Source organism: Vollenhovia emeryi, unplaced genomic scaffold, assembly GCF_000949405.1.
Source record: "Vollenhovia emeryi isolate VEMERY1.0 unplaced genomic scaffold, V.emery_V1.0 DF939125.1, whole genome shotgun sequence".
NCBI classification, from domain to species: domain Eukaryota; kingdom Metazoa; phylum Arthropoda; class Insecta; order Hymenoptera; family Formicidae; genus Vollenhovia; species Vollenhovia emeryi.
The window spans coordinates 3,007,881-3,026,660 of NW_011967241.1; the positions used below are offsets into that span (position 1 = coordinate 3,007,881).

At 42.4% G+C, this 18,780-nt stretch overlaps 1 protein-coding gene across 8 annotated transcripts in view; it reads right to left on the bottom strand.

The window, feature by feature from the left end:
• Positions 1 to 2,612: 2,612 nt before the first annotated feature.
• The window catches only part of LOC105569263 (WD repeat-containing protein 47), a 68,156-nt gene continuing 51,988 nt past the window's right edge, over positions 2,613 to 18,780 (bottom strand). For all 8 annotated transcript variants that reach the window (XM_012025591.1, XM_012025592.1, XM_012025587.1 and 5 more), the window contains 5 exons: positions 11,468 to 11,667; positions 6,381 to 6,550; positions 5,862 to 6,169; positions 5,215 to 5,437; positions 2,613 to 5,139 (listed from right to left, as the gene is read on the bottom strand). In XM_012025591.1, the coding sequence (XP_011880981.1) occupies positions 4,994 to 5,139; positions 5,215 to 5,437; positions 5,862 to 6,169; positions 6,381 to 6,550; positions 11,468 to 11,667 (1,047 nt within the window). In that variant the 3' untranslated portion in view covers positions 2,613 to 4,993. The remainder of the gene's footprint in view (positions 5,140 to 5,214; positions 5,438 to 5,861; positions 6,170 to 6,380; positions 6,551 to 11,467; positions 11,668 to 18,780) is intronic.

Consider the following 18,780-nt stretch of genomic DNA (forward strand, 5'->3'; position numbering starts at 1 on the left):
TGGGTTCGAATGGCCCGACTAGGAACCGTGGATACAGTCTTCTGCCAGGACGTCGACGACGGCGACGACGGGCTGTGCACCGAAACGCACGAGGGCAAGGGCGAGGAAGGACGGAATCGTCTTAAGCGCCAAATTGCACGTATGCTAAGTGGCCGCGATTTAAATTATTATTATCATCTCCAGGCCACGGGAATTGCCCTTCCGAGAATGATTATACGCGGAGGTCGGGGACGCCGCGGCAAGGATCGTTTCGCTTTTCGGGGGCCCCGTGACGAGGGCAGCTTCTCTCCTATCCTCATTTGAATGCGATTTCGAGATTGCCAGCGATGCGCAATTTTTCGCAATCCCGCGATATCTCACCTTACAACAGTTTCCTGAATATATCTCGCGCCAATGTACATAGATCGATAAGACACGACAGAATAAAACGTGTACTTTAGACTTTCTAACGGATGAAATAAAGTTATTAAATAATGTTTACTTTAAATTGACTGAAAAAAGAATTCGCGTTTAAAAATTATTTAGAAGACTTTGCGCACTTTAAGTCAAACTTAATTGGAAAAATTACATATTATTGCGGCTATCTGTTATCACGCGTTTCGTATTAAATTTTCTAAATTCAATTAACGTTTTGGGGAAAAATGTGGTCAAATACATAGAAACACGCAGCATGAAAAATTCCGTTACGAGATAAGGGATGGAGTGTACGCATGAGAACCTCTGCGGAAATGATAGAGTATACAAAGCAATTCGTGCGCCGGAGCTCGATTGGAGGTGATTCTCGTAATACGTTATTAATTTGAATACCTCTTGCGTGATGAATTATTTAACGGCGCGATTAGCCTAATGCATCATCGCACGTCCTTTCTTTCCAAGTTCCCCCTTCTTGCTCATAGGCGAAATCACTTGTTCGTGATCATGGACAGTAAATTTCTCTGTCCAACCGTAACTAAAAGCTCACATTTATAATCACCGTCGAACAATGCGACCAATTTTGAAATGATTGAATCGATCAGCCTTCCAGAGTCGGTTTGATATTCGCGACATATATTTTTTAATTACCTACGATTTCAGCAAGGAACTCAGGTGATAGAGTCCCCTATTACGAGATAGCGGGGTTTCTACTGAATAGACATCGTCTGTTGGTTCCACCATGAATTTACTGCTCTTGGAGTGAAATCTGTTTAGTGGAAAATTCATCGTTGCATTATGTAATCGCCGCGTAAAAAGATGGTGATTGAATTTGGGCGGTCCTGCTATCTCATATTAGAAGCCTGTCTCATAATAAGCTGCCCCAAGACTGAAATTCGTTTCCTCTCCGGCTAAAGAGCATTACGGCGAAGAGTTAGCCGGAATCCCAAAAATTCGAATTGGAGCCCCCTTTGCCAAATATCATCGAGCAAACCGCAATAGGAACGTAGAATTAGCGAGGTAACGTCGCACCTCGGGGGGCATTCCTGAAGACTGCGCGAAGCAACAGCGCGCGGCGCCCCGATTTTGTAGGTGGGCCCCGATAGAATACACAAAACTACATTTCTCCCCGGGGACCCGGGTAACGTGTTCGTCCCGGGACCGAACATTGCGCACCGATAATAATTAGGGCTCGTAATATGGCCCGCGGCGAGGATTTCGTAAAATCCCCGAGCGCCAAATCAACCGGATTCGTCGAATCGACAGATGGTTCCGACAGACGCGTAGGAATTCCGTGGGTGGATCCTCGCCCCGGGGACGCTTCCCGGGGTACAGGATTAGGTCCAGAGATCACGGAATTGCCCGCCGCGACGGTTACCTCTCTCCCCTCTTTTTCTTCACGCCGGCTTCGGCCAAGTTCACCCTAAGAGAGAGGCGCGTATAATAAAATATATAAATTTTTTTACACAATTTTCACTTAGCTTTTATCGCATTGTTACTTATCCAACTTTACCTACCAAGATTTGTGCTTTTCACATCATATCATTCTGCATATGTTTGTATGAATAAGTGGCGTTCGTAGAATATAGATCCTTCAAATTTTTATATCCACACACACCCGTCTCTTTCTTATAACGCGATTATTATTTAATATTTCCCTTTAGGGCAAACGAATTTGCTTCAATTCCACGAAAATGGTGCGAGCATACATCGGGAATTTTTGACCTGTTCGATGCAGTCGTCGAACGTGATATATTATAGCGGTAGTTTTTCCATAGTCAACAAAATATCTATCTATAAGCGTCGAAATTACCGGTTCCCCGTTAAATGATTCTCATTAAAAATCTCTTTTTCAGACTAGAAGGGTTTACACTCGCGATCGGCGTATCTCTACTTCACGGAATCGAACTCATAGACCGCCGAATTCGGCGCCATAGATAATACATGCGGGTGGAAGATTACATGATTACAGTCATTATGGGAAATTTATAAAAAAAGCGATCGAGCTTTCACGGCGCGTATATACACCGTGGTACGAACTCACACGCCGACGTAATTTCTCTTTTACGGGGGTCACTAATCGACCCGATTACCTGAATTTCTGAAAAAACAGGCTCCAAAGAATTGAGATCAGCGGGTCTCTTAATAAAATTCTGAATAGGTTGTTTGGGCGTAAATTTCGTCGTCATCAATACCACGGCCACTTTAATAACGTAAATTTTATTGTTTAAATTAGACGTGTGACATATTATATCGTATCTACAAGAAAAGTACAAAGTTATAAGTTATGTCATATGTATATATAGTGCGTTATGTGGTAATACTCGAGTACGATAATGAGATTTTTATTTTAGACATTTACGAACTCGTTCGAAAATATTGTGAGATAGGGAGGTATATTACTGTTGTGGGATGAGGAACGTGAGGAGGCGGAGGGGAAGGGGCGGGGAGGAAGAATAACAGCTCACAAAAAGTACAAAAGTAAATGTAAATCGCCAAAAGCAGCCACGACAGAAGGCACGATAAATTGCTACATGGAAGCAGATGAACTTGCATTGAGTTGCTATTAACAAATAATCGCTTCCGTCCCATTCCGTTTGCTCGCCACTGCCATTCTGATCTTTGTCAATCATTACAAAATGCGCAAAGCAGAAAAAGTTGTTGGATAACGAGGTACGAAATACACAGTCATTAAAAATCATATTTTCATGCAAACATATTTTACAACTCGGATTTTATCTCAATTATCTATATTCTTAAACTTTTAAATTTCCACCAAAATCATTTTCAAAAATCGCACAGAGCGATATAAAATAATTATTAAGAAACAAATGGAGTGTTCGAAACAATTGATTTTATCAAAATATTTTTTCCTTACCAGGAAATAATTAACATTAGTAAATATTTGTCCATGTCATCTTGTGAATGATTGAACGTGAAGGATCACGAATCTACGTAGCGAGCGGTTAACTTTTAACCTTCCTATTATTCACCCGTTTTCCCTTTATTCTGCTAATCTCTTATATTTCTTTACTATTTCTTTCCCATTCTTCTTCAATATATTCGCGATCTTAAAATACGATTTGTCCGTACGCCGAAAATATATGCTAATAGGACAAAGTAAAACTCGCTCTTAACATTGACGTCGAAATAGAATAAAATAATGATATGATTGCACCGTCACTCGACAGATTAATGATTAATTTAAAGAGTCGCCGAGTTCAGTTGCTGATGAACGTGTATTTACAAAATCTTCGTCCCATGTTCAACCATCGAATCGAGTACAATCGACGAGAAAATTGCTTTCGACAGCACAAAGTGATGCGTACTTTTCTCTCTCTCTCTCTCTTTCCATATCGCTGCTACTGTGAGCTTTGGCGATTGCAACAAGCAACTTAAATCTAATTGTTAGTTCTCACGACTCTTACTAAAGAATACTTCTTTGCGCGAATTGCGTAAACTTAGTCACATGTCGCGACGAATCGCTTAATTGCTTGACGCTCGGATAAACTCTCGCGATCTATATTATTTTAGTCCGTAAAAAATAGCGATTATGTATGAGCGTACGTATATAATTTGTTTCGCAAATACAGATATATATATATACTATGTACTAGAACGCGTGTGTATATTTGGCTTGTGAGTTGATAACATGGAGATGGAAGTATGAGCATCTATGTAAATTAAACGCGCGCGCAAATTGCAACAATTGTGGCAACGAGTTTTGCAATAAATGAAGAATAAAGTAAGTAAGACAAATATTTAGACGTTGTGAAACGTTGCACCGACACGGTAATGAGCGAAAGTAAGAGAGCGTTTGGAACTAGAAATTAAAACGTCCTTTGTACAGGAGCGTGAAGACCGTATTACTAACATTTTCTTAACGTAGCTCAACGTATCTACAATACAGCATCTCTGATTAACGAAATTAGATTAAGAAAAAAGACCGGGGAAGGAAATATATCGCGGTTCTAATATAAGTACGCGTGCATTGTTTTCTGCAAAAAAAATATCTGAAATCTGAAAACCTGTCCTCATGTTGTGCAAAAAGAAGATATTGAAAATGATGTACCTGTATGATCCAATTTCGCGTAGTTGTAAAACAGCATCGGGAGCGAGGGATTATTCATCTGCAGTCTTGTAAACTCCCGATATTAAAAATTTATAGCTAAAAACAATTTCACGGATGCTCCTCGCCTTATATATCGCGTGATTTACGCGTTCTTTATTCCCTTTTAACCCGAGTCTTCAAAGCGTGTTATGTTTTAAATGCTTTACTTTCGTATCAATATATTGCGCTGAATTAATGACGCAATCGTATAAATTAAAGTTTTAACTGGTCATTTAAGATATAATTAAACTCCATGTAAATATGTTAAAACATTAATACAGCTCGAAATTTTACTTTTTGCGATTATATAATGTTTACGGGATTACTTAAGAATCAAAGTCAAAGTATGAACCTTTAGGAGTCAATGTAAAAAAAACAAATTTAAATAACACTGTCAATGTTGAATTATTATGGTAAAATGTTCTTAAAAGAACAGGTAAATAAATAACGGTGCGTTATCATGTCGGGCCTTTAAACAGGCGGTAAGGCCCACAGCGTAGCAGTTTTGTCAGCGGAAGTACTGAGAAACGAGAACTCCGTCGGATGCCAACGTCCGGAGATGACTTTGTCCTGATGTTGAGCGACTACGACGCTAGGTAGAGGCATTGTAAGATCACCTGCAACATATATTTCACCATGCTTATGTTATTCTAATATTATTATGGAGGGACACTTGTGTCAAAGCACATTACCTTGTAAATCTGTGAGTACCAATTTGTTGTCGTATCCCGCCGTCAATAAGTAATACGCCGACGGTGAGAATCGTATGCTCCTGATATCTGCCGCGTGAGGTTTGAAACACTGCACCGTTCTGCCGCCGCGAATGTCAAAGAGAACGCAGCTGCTGTCCTCGTGGCCGGACACCAACAATCGGCCAGACGGATCTACGCACAGCGCAGCTACGGGACTGCCGACCTGCAATGGAAACCAATGCTGATCAGACAAACAATACTGATTCTACTCTTGACAACCAGAAAGAGACGTCCGATAAAAATCCAATTTAGAAGAAAGTAACATATAATGATCGAAAAAGGATTGTGCATAATTTAATAATGTAAATCGAATATTTATCGGACGTAGAAGCCAATGCGATTCCAGAACAAAGCAGAAAGATACAAACCGGATTCTAAACAAAGAAATTTATTTTCTAATTTTTTCTGTAATAACTGCATGCAAATTTCTTCAATGAGAATTTGCCAGTTGTGTCGATTATTAATTTCCTACATTGGTTAATTATACACTGGCAACAATGAGTCTCTATTCTTGTTTTCTACAATGTTCATCCTATAATCTTCACTTTTGACGACCGCTACAAATATATCGACGGAGACTGACTCACCCGGCTGCCAGGTACCGTCGCAGGTGTGACCATGTTGACGCAGCTTCTCGTCCTCAGATCCCAGAACCTGACTGTTTTATCCTGCGATCCGCTGACGAACATCGCTCCGCCCCAGTTGTAAAGCGTCAGCACGTGGCCGCTGTGGCCGCTCAAGGCCTGGAAAGGCGTACTGGTCGTGCAATCGGTAACGTAAATCTTGCAGTCGCCAGCACCACCGCTGATCAGAAGGCTCGACTTGTTTGTCGTGTCCTCGAGGAAGCACAAGTCGCGCACCGTACCATCGTGCATGGTCAACTCGACCTCTTGTCCTGAAAAGATTAGATCAAAAATATTACAAAGTAGATACAGAAAAATGTATAGTAAAATTAATTTTCAAGAATCAAAATTATATTACGATAATGAACAAATGATCTCGGTAAATTTCTAAAATATGAATTACTCTTCGACGTCCGAGATACGGATTCTGCGAAAATTTAAAGATGCAAGACCTATCGTCTATGTCCAATCTATCAAGTGTACCTTCAAGATTCGACGTATCAGCGTTAAAGCGCATTAACTTCACGGTCTTATCGTTGCTTCCGGTCGCGATCAACCGTCCGTTCGGTGTCCACGCGAGGCAGTATATGGAGCCCTTGTGATGCTTCGTTCTCTTGAAGAGAACGGTGGGCTGGTACGTCTGATGGTCCTCTCTGAAAGACAACAGCAGTTCTATTGCTTCGACACTAATGATAAACGGTAAATAATTTCGACAACTCAGAGCGGCATAAATCATCCGTTTAAAGAAGATTCCTTCTCGCTCTATTTCACGAGCCACCTGCTCCAAGAAGAAAAAATGCTCGAGTTCTCCCGGACGTCACTTTCATCGAGCCGTTTTCCTTCCTCGTTCCCAGCCTTCGTGAACCGCGTCTCTAATTGAAGCCGATATCGTTGCATATTGTGCACGCGGGATTCGGCCGTGGAAACGAGGGAGAGGCGATGGTCTTAAAGAGCATGCCGTCGCTTTCACGGCGCTGGGTTTTTATGCAAATTTTAATTAAGCGCAACTCTTTTCCCACCACGCGCAGCCCGACGCGTGTGAGATCGCGATCGCTTGCTCATTTCTGCCGATGAACGTGCTCGCTCGTAAAATCTTCCCTGTTGTTAATTATTCGTCCCCTTGAATTTATTCGGCTTGAGCATGACGCGCGAGATTAACGTCACTTCTGCCGCAATTTCCAGCGAGCGCCGAAGGGGAACGACTTTCGAAAGTGACGATACGATTATTCGCAAAGGCGGTTTCTCCGGATAATAACGACATAATTGGAGAAGAGTTTCGTACCACAAGTGATAAAAATGACGGAACAAGTGAATTACTGCGCATAATTATTTGAAAATAAAAATGATCGACGAGTGTAGTAACGTTAGAATATCTCTCTCGAAATGTATATGACAAGTTTTGCAGAGAACACTTTATGTTGAACGCTTAAAAAATCCTCAAACTCTAGATTTTTAATCACACCAAATTTTTTATCTTCAATTTAAATGGTACACTATAAAAGCTCGGCAGGAAAGAAGTGCGTACTCTTATTTAGAGCAAGTATCTATAATTGTTTGAAAATCGACGAAGGCAAAATATATCAACAAAAGTAGAAATTCATATTTCAAGATATGTGGAAACGACTCGTTTATCAGTCAAGCAAGTATATGTCCATCATATTTGCACAAAGCTAATTTACATTAACTATACTAATTCTTTTCACCTCATTTTTTAACACTTCTTTTCGTATTAACCTAACTAAAATTAACCGCAAATTCTCACCAGCCATTTACGTGACGCTGTTTTATTCTTATATTGTTAGTTGGGCAAATAGTTTCTTTATAATCTCGACAACAGTATTTGCCGACAACGTTTCTTCGATCAAAGAGCACCAGTAATGAAACCGCAGACTTACTGACTCTGCAACACGATGACATAAATGTCAACGATATTAAGTTCATGATATCTCAATTTCAAGCCGAGCAACAGAATTACGTCGTTCTAATTGAACGATCACGGAGTCTCTTGATAGCTGTGTTCTCACAGCTCCCGGGTTCATAAGTCAATCAGAAATTTCCGACACTATCACTTTTAAAGTAGGAGTAAATCTTGTACTTGCAGTTCGATCTCTTTTACTGTCTTAGATCCTATATAATAGAATTAAAGGTTCAACATAGGACCAAAATTTCGTCTCGGACTGTCGCAACACACCGAGTGTCACGGGGATCAATCTCCTGGCGCCTCGTAATTTTAACGCAGGCAATTACGGGCGCGTGCGTATCGTTAACGTTATAATTGCGGCAGCATCTCTGATAGCGCGGTCGCGTTCTCCGGGACCATTAAGCGGATTTTACGAGCCGTTTATTCGTGCGCCTTATTGTTGCGACGTAGGATAGGACTTATACGGCGGTGCCGAAGAGGCGTTCCGCGTTCGCTGGCGGTCCAAGCGGCAATTTCGAAAGTTACGCAAGGCACACGCTTATGTCGCACTTTACGCCTCGCCGCGAATGCGGATAGGTGTAAATTTTCTGACGTTACCGCCGGCAATATATCTCGCGCGCGCAAACTTTCTCGCAACGCCGCGGCGAAAATCGTTCCGCGCGCGAAACAACAGAGCCGGAATAAGAGCTGCCGCTCGCAAACGGACAAATGGAAATTGCTGCGCGTTATTGACTTTGGACACAAATTACAGCTCGTTGAACTCACCGGAACACCGTAATGCCGCGTTAAATGAGTATTGCCGCGAATTGTTAATAGTAGACGGAAATGTTCCACGAGTGAAAGGGGACCGTTTGTTGTCTACCTTGTAATGCAGATTAAATGTCTTGAGCGGCAACGTAATGCCACGTCGAAAAAACGGAACACTACAATTCCACGCAATTCCTACATTTCCTACGCGTCGCGCGAACATGAGTCTTGCCATTTTGTTATTCTTAATTACGACTTCGTTATTTATTCATCCGCGACTACTTTACGTTCTCCAGTTCCTTTTTAGCGCGTGCTGACGTTACTTATCACAGTACAATCCATTTCCATGCCCCGCGTCCACTAAAATTTACAAACCATCGTCGAAACTGAATTCGCGTGGTTCCTCGAATTTTTTCCTGAACGTATTTGCAGGCTGAAAATCGATTACATTGGAGAGATCGTCGTGTTAAAGTCACGGGGAATCGTCCTGAATTCGCGTGACTGGTGCAAAACGCGGTGGCAGGAAGAACATTGCGAATCGCGTTCAGGCCGATGTAAACGGAAACGACGTGTTACAGCGCGGTGGTAGTAGCCGGTAATGGAAAAAACTGTACCGGCAATCCACATTCGCTGAACACGCAGGAATGCTCCGTTTGGCATGAAGGCCTTTGCCGCTCGTTAGGCCAGCACGCCCGCGTAAAATTAGTTTAGCGGACGCGAATTTATACTTGACCCGCCTCAAATTTACATACAAGCCACTTCGTTACGTCCCAGCGGCAACGAAAAGACTCGTCGGTTACAATAGAAGCAGCTTATAATCGTAAACGATTACTCTTGGCTTTCTACAACGTCAATTTCATATAATACACATCTCTCGTATTCTGAAATAAAGCTTAGATATTTTTGTTGTTTTATATTTTAAATGCTAGCTGGCAATTAGCAAGAATCCTGTTTCTCGCTGATCATTAATTGCTTTTAAAACGCGAGAGAGTAATTATATCTTCGGGGCTATGAACCTGCGGATTGAAAAACGGCAAAATACTCATTACCAGCCTGTTTTCCATCGAATGCATATTCAAGCCTGAAAGTTCAGCATCGGCAACGATAAGCGGTCTCGAGTTTTCGGCCCGATATCGCATAAACAATTATTACGCGTATATTGCGTATGCACGCGTTACAAAGTAACCTCGCCAAATTACTCTCCGTACTCCGGGCTCCCTTCCTCGCGATAAGGGATATCTATTGCAACCGTGGAGAGAACGCGTTTGATTAATCTCCGTTCTAATTGCACCGCGGAGCGAAGTTGCGTTGATATTATCGCATCAAGATGATAGATAAGCCGCGGAGCTTATTGAATAGCGTGACGCGTTCCGCTGTAAGAGCCGTGATTTCTCTCGCGCTTCGCGCTTCGGCATTTTTCGCGGTGCGCTATCTCGGGGATCCGAAACGTGTCCACCGCGGGTAAAAACGGCGCGGCCAGGCACGGCTGAGCAGGATTTATCGTCGCCACGACGAGCGGGCGAATTTCAGCTCGCGCGACGCGCTTATCGCGGGCGCCAAGTCATTTCGTCGCCGACGATCCTCCCCGCGTCGTCCCTCGGTCGATCGGATCGGCTTTTAGCCGACTCGTAATTCACAGTTTATATTTTTGCCGACGCCGCTAAAATGTATCACAGCTCCCCCCCTCTCTCTCATCATTTTTCGCAGAAGCATAAATGCAAATGTATCTGATCTCTCTCTCTCTCTCTCTCTCTCTCCCCCCTCTCTCTTCATTTTTCGCGGAAGCGTGAATGCAAGTGCATCTGATTTCTCTCGGCTTGGCAGGTACCGTAATGTGTCCGCCTGATTTTTTTTCGATAATCGCACGACGCGAACCCGTTCGTTATTTATGCATAAGGCCGCCGTAACGACACCGGTGATACCGCAATTCGTCGAGGGGCAATACATATCGGAGATGTGTCATCAACCGCCGACGTACCATCTCGAAATGGCTTGCACGACATCGGAAAGCTCCGTCGCGAGACACCGCTCTTCCTCGGGGACAGGCAAAGTAGGCGGCGGTGTTACGATCGCGTTATTTCCGCGCTTGGATTGAGACGCAGTCGCAATTTAGCGATTTCTCGAACGCTCGGTGCGAAACGGCTTCCACCCGCTATCGGCATCGGACTTCCGCCGCCGATATGAGCTGCACTTCGTAGAAAGTTCGATATCCATAAATCAATAACTGATTATCGGCGCATATTTAAGTGGCAAATGTGAAACTGCATTATTTACATACAAAAGCATTTAATCACAGAATGCTCGTGAGAATATAAATCTTCGGGCAACGGCTCGGTCTTTTTCCGAAAAGCGATTTTGAGTCAATGCAAATAATTTAATGAATTAGTTATCCAAACGTCGATACTATCTTACAGAATCTTCAAAAAATATTTCCAGAATATTTATAAGTAAAGTATTATGAGATAGGCTTCTAATATGAGAGAGCAGGTTTTTCAGTACCCAAATTCAATCACAAGTCTTTTTTCGCAATGATTACACGAATTTTCTAATTTTTACTATGAATGTTCCACTAAACAGATTTAATTCCAAGGGTAATAAATTCGTGGTGGGACCGACAGATGATGTCTGGCTATTAATTTAGCAGAAACCCCCGTTATCTCATATTAGAAGCTTATTTCACAATAGGGGACCGAGGGGGAAACCGCTGAGGGCACTGTGGTGTACAGATTTGCGGTATTACTCTCGTAGGGGACTTTCCTCTATATCTCATTGTCAGCTTGAATTAAAGTGAAAATGTCACAAACTTATCGAAGAACCCTCGGAGATGCTACTTGTGAAAATTCTTCGACGTCGCGCCAAGTTGCTCGATAATGAATTGGCGCTTAACGAGCGCGATTCTCACCTGACATCGTGCAGCTTCGGGTAGGCGCATATCCGCAGCGTCTTCGAGTTCGATCCCACGGCGTACAGTTTGCCGTGGGGGTGAAATTCGGCGCAGCGTATCGCCTGGACGTCCTCCAGAGCGGTGACGGGAACGAAGCGCGGCCTGCCGCCACCGTTGCTGCTGCCATTGCTGGCGTCGAGTTCCGGTCTCGGCTCCTGCTGCGAAACGAGATGCGCGATCGTTACTCAATTTGGTATTAATAAGCAATTATCATGGTGCGAGCGAGCGCGCACGGAACTAATAATATGCCCGTCGTAGCGCGGACGATTAAGGGCCAACGCCGTTGCGGCCGTTGCAAACGGAATGCACGCGGAAAAGCTGCAACTATATATCGTGATACATCGTGCCGCTTTAACGAGATCTAATGAATGCCTACCGGCACAAAGCAACCGTTTTTATTTGCGGATGGGACAAGTACCGTCGCAAATTGCGGATGCACTTTTGCGTCCGGTTGCCGCGAAATGAATATGGAAACGTTGCGGTGAGATGAACGTAATATCCAAACAATATCATTGCACTTGATACTCGCACTCTCCCATTGCTTCCTATCTACTTATAAATTACAAGTGTTAAAAATTACATAGACGCGGCGAAAGAATACAACACGTTTGTACTTGTACATAATTGCATGTGGAAAGTAGTAACTTAAAGATTGATAATTTAAATATAGGTGTCAGGTGCAAATAGAAATAAAATAGAAAATTAAAAATTAATCAAAAAAGGTGGACAAGTGTCAAAGAATAATTTGTAAAAATTGTTCAAATAATGACTGGATGGCTTTGTTCGAAAGGAAAATTTGACACGAGAAGTAAATTATATTCATCTTGATAGCTCTGTGATAATTAGCGCTTTCATTTAATTCTTTCGCCGCTAGTAAATTTCTTTTTTGAATCAATTAATACGCATGGACATGTGCATGTTTACGTATACATAAAGAAATTTCACTTTCTCGTTTCGCGCAAGACGCAAATGATGCGCTCTTCTTGTGAGACAGTTATTACTACAAACCCGCTAAACCAGCTCGCGCATTGCAGGCAGCGAGCCGAACGGAAGGTGAAAAATTCAGAAATGCTAGAAAGTTGGGCCCTGGATGAATTTCTACCTCCACCATCTTTAGCTACAAGCAGTTTATTTACTTCGATATCCACGCAATAAACTTGGAGCTAAATCAGAAGAGTGGTTTTCTTCTTGTCAATGTTATTAAACAAAATGCATGAGTCGGCACTATCGATAAAGGTTTTCTACCTAAAAACGAGAAAATAGGCGAAGTACGCGGTGAAACTCTAATAGATATCGAGTAGCCATTTTCCGCATAGATAGTCGTAATAATAACCGTAATTTTATTTCTTCAACGTCGACAGTTAGGCAACTGTTATGGAATTGTTGTTCGCAGAAAAAGCTCGCAATGCTCCTTGGCGCGAAGCACTTCTTTTTCCGAAGCCACGGGCCCGGAATCGTTTCGCGATTCGTATTTGCGCAACGACGCGCTTCGCCACGCTTTTACTTTCGAGCCACGAGATTGGCTGCGACCGTTTATCTAGATGGATAAATTAGCAAAGCAAATGCACGGCTCTGCCCGCTGTTGTTCTCTTCTTGGCAAACCGTGCAGCACGAGCGGAATTATTAGCGCTCGCGTGCGTTTTCACGCGACGGCGTACGCTTAGCGGCGCCGAGGCTGCTTCTTGCCAATTGAAATGACCTACGCATGCGTAATTATATCTCGAATGCGTGCGTGACAGGTGCATCAGATCCTCGTGGAGAGATAGGAGATATTATAAAGTGAGCCGTGAACCGATAAGAATGTTTTCAAATTTAATCTCTATTAATACAATTTTTTTTATGTAGCCGTGATTCGATGTAAAGATAATTTCACTCGCGAAGAATATTTACATCGTTGTAAAAGTAACGTATGAAGAACAATGAGAAGGAGATTGCGTTAGAACGATACTCGATATGATATTTCGATACGCCACCTGTTTCACAATTCTATTCTTGCGCGGATATCGCGTCGATAATCATTGTATGATTCATTTCTTTCGATAAACTTTCTTTACTTGTTAGACTCTATGAGTCATTCGGAACAATAAGTGAACGGAATTGGAGGATGAATCAGACTAGGGATTTTTAATTACAGTTTCGCTTGCCGATTCGTTACCTTTCACTTCGCGTTGTTTTAATTTGCCACGAAACAGCCATTCTCACGGCCAAACGTTACGTTCTCCGTAAAAGATTTTGATTCGATTCACTCTTCAGGGTCCTATTCGCCCAAGTACCGTGCCGTAAAAGGGGAAACGACAGTCGTGCGCTCTTTCGCGAGCAGAGACGTCTCGCGATTTACGAACGAGGCCGTGGTGGAGAATCGATCCGAGAGAGATTCCCATTCTCCGCGAAAATTCTGGCATTCTCCGTGCAGCGATCTCCCGGGCGACTTAACGAGCCGGAAACGTTTCTCGATCGTAATTCCGTTGGGAAAAGCAGATGAAACATCGGGAGAGGTACAGCCTGAGAAGCCTAGTTTTGCCGATCGGTCAATCAACCCGTCGACCATCGTTATAGACGTTCGGTCTTAATAGCTCCGTACAGCCTTGCGAAAGCGACGATGTAGACAGAAACTTTATAGCATACGGATGGATACTTCGAGATCGCGAACGAAAGCAGGACGAAGATGATGCAAACGTAGTTTCGAACATCGTACTGTTTCGCATTCGGTCTTTCGACTGTCCGTGTATCGATAGAATCGATGAATGAGAGTCTTGCCCAACGTGGCAACAGAGACGCCGCTCTTCAATACGATTAAGATAAGATGAATGTAATATCAATAATCTAGAGCAATATAAAGAATCCTTTCCTACGAAATAAAATATAATCTACATGTTTCGCACGGACTCTAATTATCCAGAAAACTTATCTATCGCGAACATCGACGCGTCCGGGTTTAAAGATGATTAATAGTAGTCGGTAGTCCGCGGCCTTAATTCCTCTATAAACGGTCATCTCCTCCGTACTCTTATAAGGAGGAAAGGGTGGATCGCGAGGGATCCGCCGGATACCCTGAAGGCCTTCGGACACGCGTCTTCGATCGAAGATTGGAGGGACGGATCCAACGACGCGTGGCGCGATGAAAAACAACTAATAAGGGGGCCTTGACCTGATTGTCGACTCTGGCTTTTTACTTTCCTCCGTCGCCGCGCATCGTTAAAAAAAAAAGAAGAAGAAACGGTGCGACGCGCGCGAGAATTTACGCATATCGCGCGTATAATGATTAATTATAAAAGTCGCTCGTCCTAGATGCGGGCCCGCGATCGGCGAGTCCCCGTGAAGCATCACGACAGCTCGACATTAAGGATATTAATGGTATTGAGCGATTTTTGTTCCGCGGATCGTTGATGGTCACGATCGAACTTTTCACTCTTCTCTGAAAAACCGGTTTAACCGGATTTATCCGTGATCGTTTTCAATCTCGGACGCCTGGCACGTCCATAGAAAAAGAAACACGATTCGATGATTAAATAGGTGCGATTACAAGTAGATGAATTAAATAGATACGAAGAACGAACTAATGTACGCAGCGCGTTCGATGTATTTCGGATAACAAGAGCCGGCGAAACCCATTGTTTTCTGTATCTGGGTTACGGCATACTTTTTCGTCGTCGATCGGTATATAGTCGGACGGAAATCGAAGGTGCACACGTGCGCGTGCAGGCTTTAAGGGCGCTCGAGATTCCAACGCGTAATTTTAGCATGAAATCTTTACTGTGAAATTGCGAATGCTCTGCAACCGGGAAGAGAACACACTTCGTACCACGCGCAACATCGTGTTCTTTACTTTAAAAGCATATTACGTATAATTAATGTGTTCAACTCCTCATTTAGCGCGTTACATTCAATTAATATGATTAATTATTGTTACACTCGCCTTAACGTCAGATTTTCTTATCAAGATACGAAATGCGAAGGTATATTAAGAAATAATTTCTCTTATATTAATGAGAATAACAACCGAGAAATTTATTCAGATATGCTAAGCGAATGCGGAAGTGAATTAAGCGGATATAGCGCTAAACAATGCTCGGCGGTGTCATCGGACGCTGAAGGCTGTTCGACGATTGGTGAAGTATAGTATATATCCTCCAAGAATCGACGCAGACTAAAATGAAGAAACGGTCGCGCAATATCGACCGAATTTCGAGAGTGGTACGCGAATAGAACGTAAAACGATTCCAGAATTCTGGCGACATTTCGTAAGAGGTCACTTGCAGCAGCAAGTTTTCGCACTTTTTTTCACCTGCGAACGAGACATAGTTGCAATAACGATCGCAAACGAGCCTAATATACTTTGCGCAATATTTCCCGACTAGAGACATTTAAATCGCTCGGCTACCTCTCGGGATAGTTCAAACGATGATATTCGCTCAGGGAAGCCGAGTCAAGTTAATACGCGCGTAAATCCTTAGCTATCGCAGTCCCGGTTATCAATTAATGCGACTGTTATTATCCAGCTATTATAAAAGCATCATTTTTCTTGTGCGCGAGACCATCGGGCACGGTCTACGAATGTGCCGTCTTGAATTACGAGCGACGCATTAATTTTCTTACGTAGCGGTAATTTCGACTCGAGGAAGTCTCCGTAACTTTCTACCGCGTATGTACGAAACGCACGCGACGGAGATCGTAATTAAGCGGTCGATTACAACGTGGCGCAAAACGCTCTTAGTTAATAATAGACTCGCCGCCGGAGCGGGAGAGGAACTCGAAAATTATATCGCCGGTGCTTTCGACATACGTGCAATTCGTGCCCATTCACCGAGAACAAAATCACCCCGTCAATATAAATTCTTCCTCTTGTCGCGAACTAATGCGTCCCGTCACACCGATTAATTGCGCAACGCGAAGAATACCTCGCTTTCACTGGACAGTCCTGGATTGCCGTGCGCGCCGGTCATTTGCCGCAATAAATCTAGTAATCAATCCAATTTCTCAAACGGTTGTTTTTCGCAACGGAGTGTGCCCGCCGAAACGAGCAGGAAGTCGGGGCACGATGAAGCTTTGACGAGCAGCAAAAACCAATCGACATAGCCGATTGAGCGGAACGATCTGTTTTTCCATGTATGTCCGTAATTGAGATTTACCGATAACGTCACAATATGCAACTCGTACATCTCGCTTTTGGTCGATCCGCCGATCTGGCAATCTGTCGACCCGTCAACACGGCGTGTCTAATTAACGACGAAACTGGCTAACAATGTAACGATTTAATGACCGGCGGCTGGTTAACGACACTTCTTAACTGCAAGCGCAATGTATAACTAGATTGCCGTGGATCACCGAGACGCGATCAATCGTGAGAAATAATGGAATATAATCGCGATCGTCAGCGAGGATCTTTCCGTAGCTCCGCGGAGCGTGGAATAAAAGGTTGAGATTATTCGCCTTGATTAGCGATTATTTCGACGGGGCGAATTAACTTTCTTAATAAAGAAGCAACGGTTGATTAACTCGGTACCTATCAGGAACACTTTCTACCCCGGGTTAGTCGAAAATGTGGCTCATTAAAGAGGCATAAGTTAGAAAAAGATATGGACCGGAACGTGTTACCACCACGGAAAAAAAAGAAAGAACAGGACCCGCGCAACAACTTTGTTTTTGACATTTGCAAACGTGAATATAAATTAAGAAACATTTAGAGATATAAAAAAGATGTCCTGTGTGGTAAATAAGGAAATGAGAATTTTATATATTATAGAAATCAATTTAAACTATCTTACACTGAGAGACCCATTTTGTCGAATGAAACGAAATAATTTGATTGAATCATTTTGAAAAATATTCCCTCTTTGAATTATCACTGGCGACAATAAGATTCACTCAACTTGTTAAATCATTTTGTTGACTGAATCGTTTAGTTGAATATTATAGAAAAATTCTGCGCATGTTCACTCAACAAATTTGTGTGTTAATATAACCAAATTTTCCAACTAAATTTTTTGTTGTATCAACTGAAAGATTTGTTTCCTCATATCCAAACAAGAAATTTAGTTGAGCCAACAAAATTTTGTTTCATTCAACAAAATGGGTCTCACAGTGATATAACTAAACGATTCTAGGTCTACGATTATTGACGATAATCCGCCTTTTCCTTAGTTCATTTCTCGTGCATGATCATACAAAAATACATCCTATCGTTCTTGCAGCATTTTGTAACATAGCTGCGTAATCTGCACAGCTGATCGTATAAGCTATTCGAGTGGACGTTACTCGGAACGATAAACGTGACTTATTCATTTCCGTTCTGCGAGCAAAGCTGAATTCCACTTTCTTCGACCGACATTCGCGGATTGCGACAGTCGCGTAAAAGAGTGATTACCCCCATTGAATCGAAAACGCCAGGTTCCGGAATTGTATTGTATAATTGGCCACGAGGCGACTATGAATGTCGCGACGTGGTTTCTCCTTGAAACGCGAGTTTTGTAAACTCACAGATGATTATCATTCACTATCATTGCGTATCGAATGATTTAGCTGAATCAGTTTAGAACGACGGCGCGAGAAGCGGCACGTTTCCGGAATTAAGAGCGCAAGAGACGCGGATTGTGCAACCGGTCGGTCGCCCAGACTAGATTAGCAAACTCACTGATCTGTAAATCTCAAGTCTGAAAGTCGTTCTGACAGTTTGCGTGTGTGCGAAATTGTGCATTAGTCACGTAGTTAAATACATTATACGGGAAAACATAACATAATCGCGATAACTTGCACGAAAAGTCATATCGAGAATGAATGGCCTGTCGCTCAATGACTAAAGACATGGCGCAAATAAATTTACTAATTGCCTTTACAAACTATTATTAGCATTATTGGTAGATCATTAAACAAGAATATCAAACAAGTCGATACGTCGATACTCCATCGTTAGGCAATACATAAAAATCTTATACAAAACAGATAAATAGAAATTGTAAATAGGCTCCTATATAAACAACTTAAATTTCGGAAAACAATGTTGGTTGTTGAGATGTTAAAAGAGAAAACATATAGGCAATGTGAGCCGTCACCCGATTGAAAGTGGTGAAAAATTATATATAATATCGGTGTCAAAAAATTATTATACTAGACTTTCTCTATAACATTGCGTTAACAATAAAACAGATAAAATAATATTACATATATTAAATGTCAGAAGCGCGGATTAGTTAAGCAATAATATTAATGAAAGTGTTTAATCAGTTACAGAGGGAAATTGACACAGTTTAAACAAATTTTCTAATTCATGACAT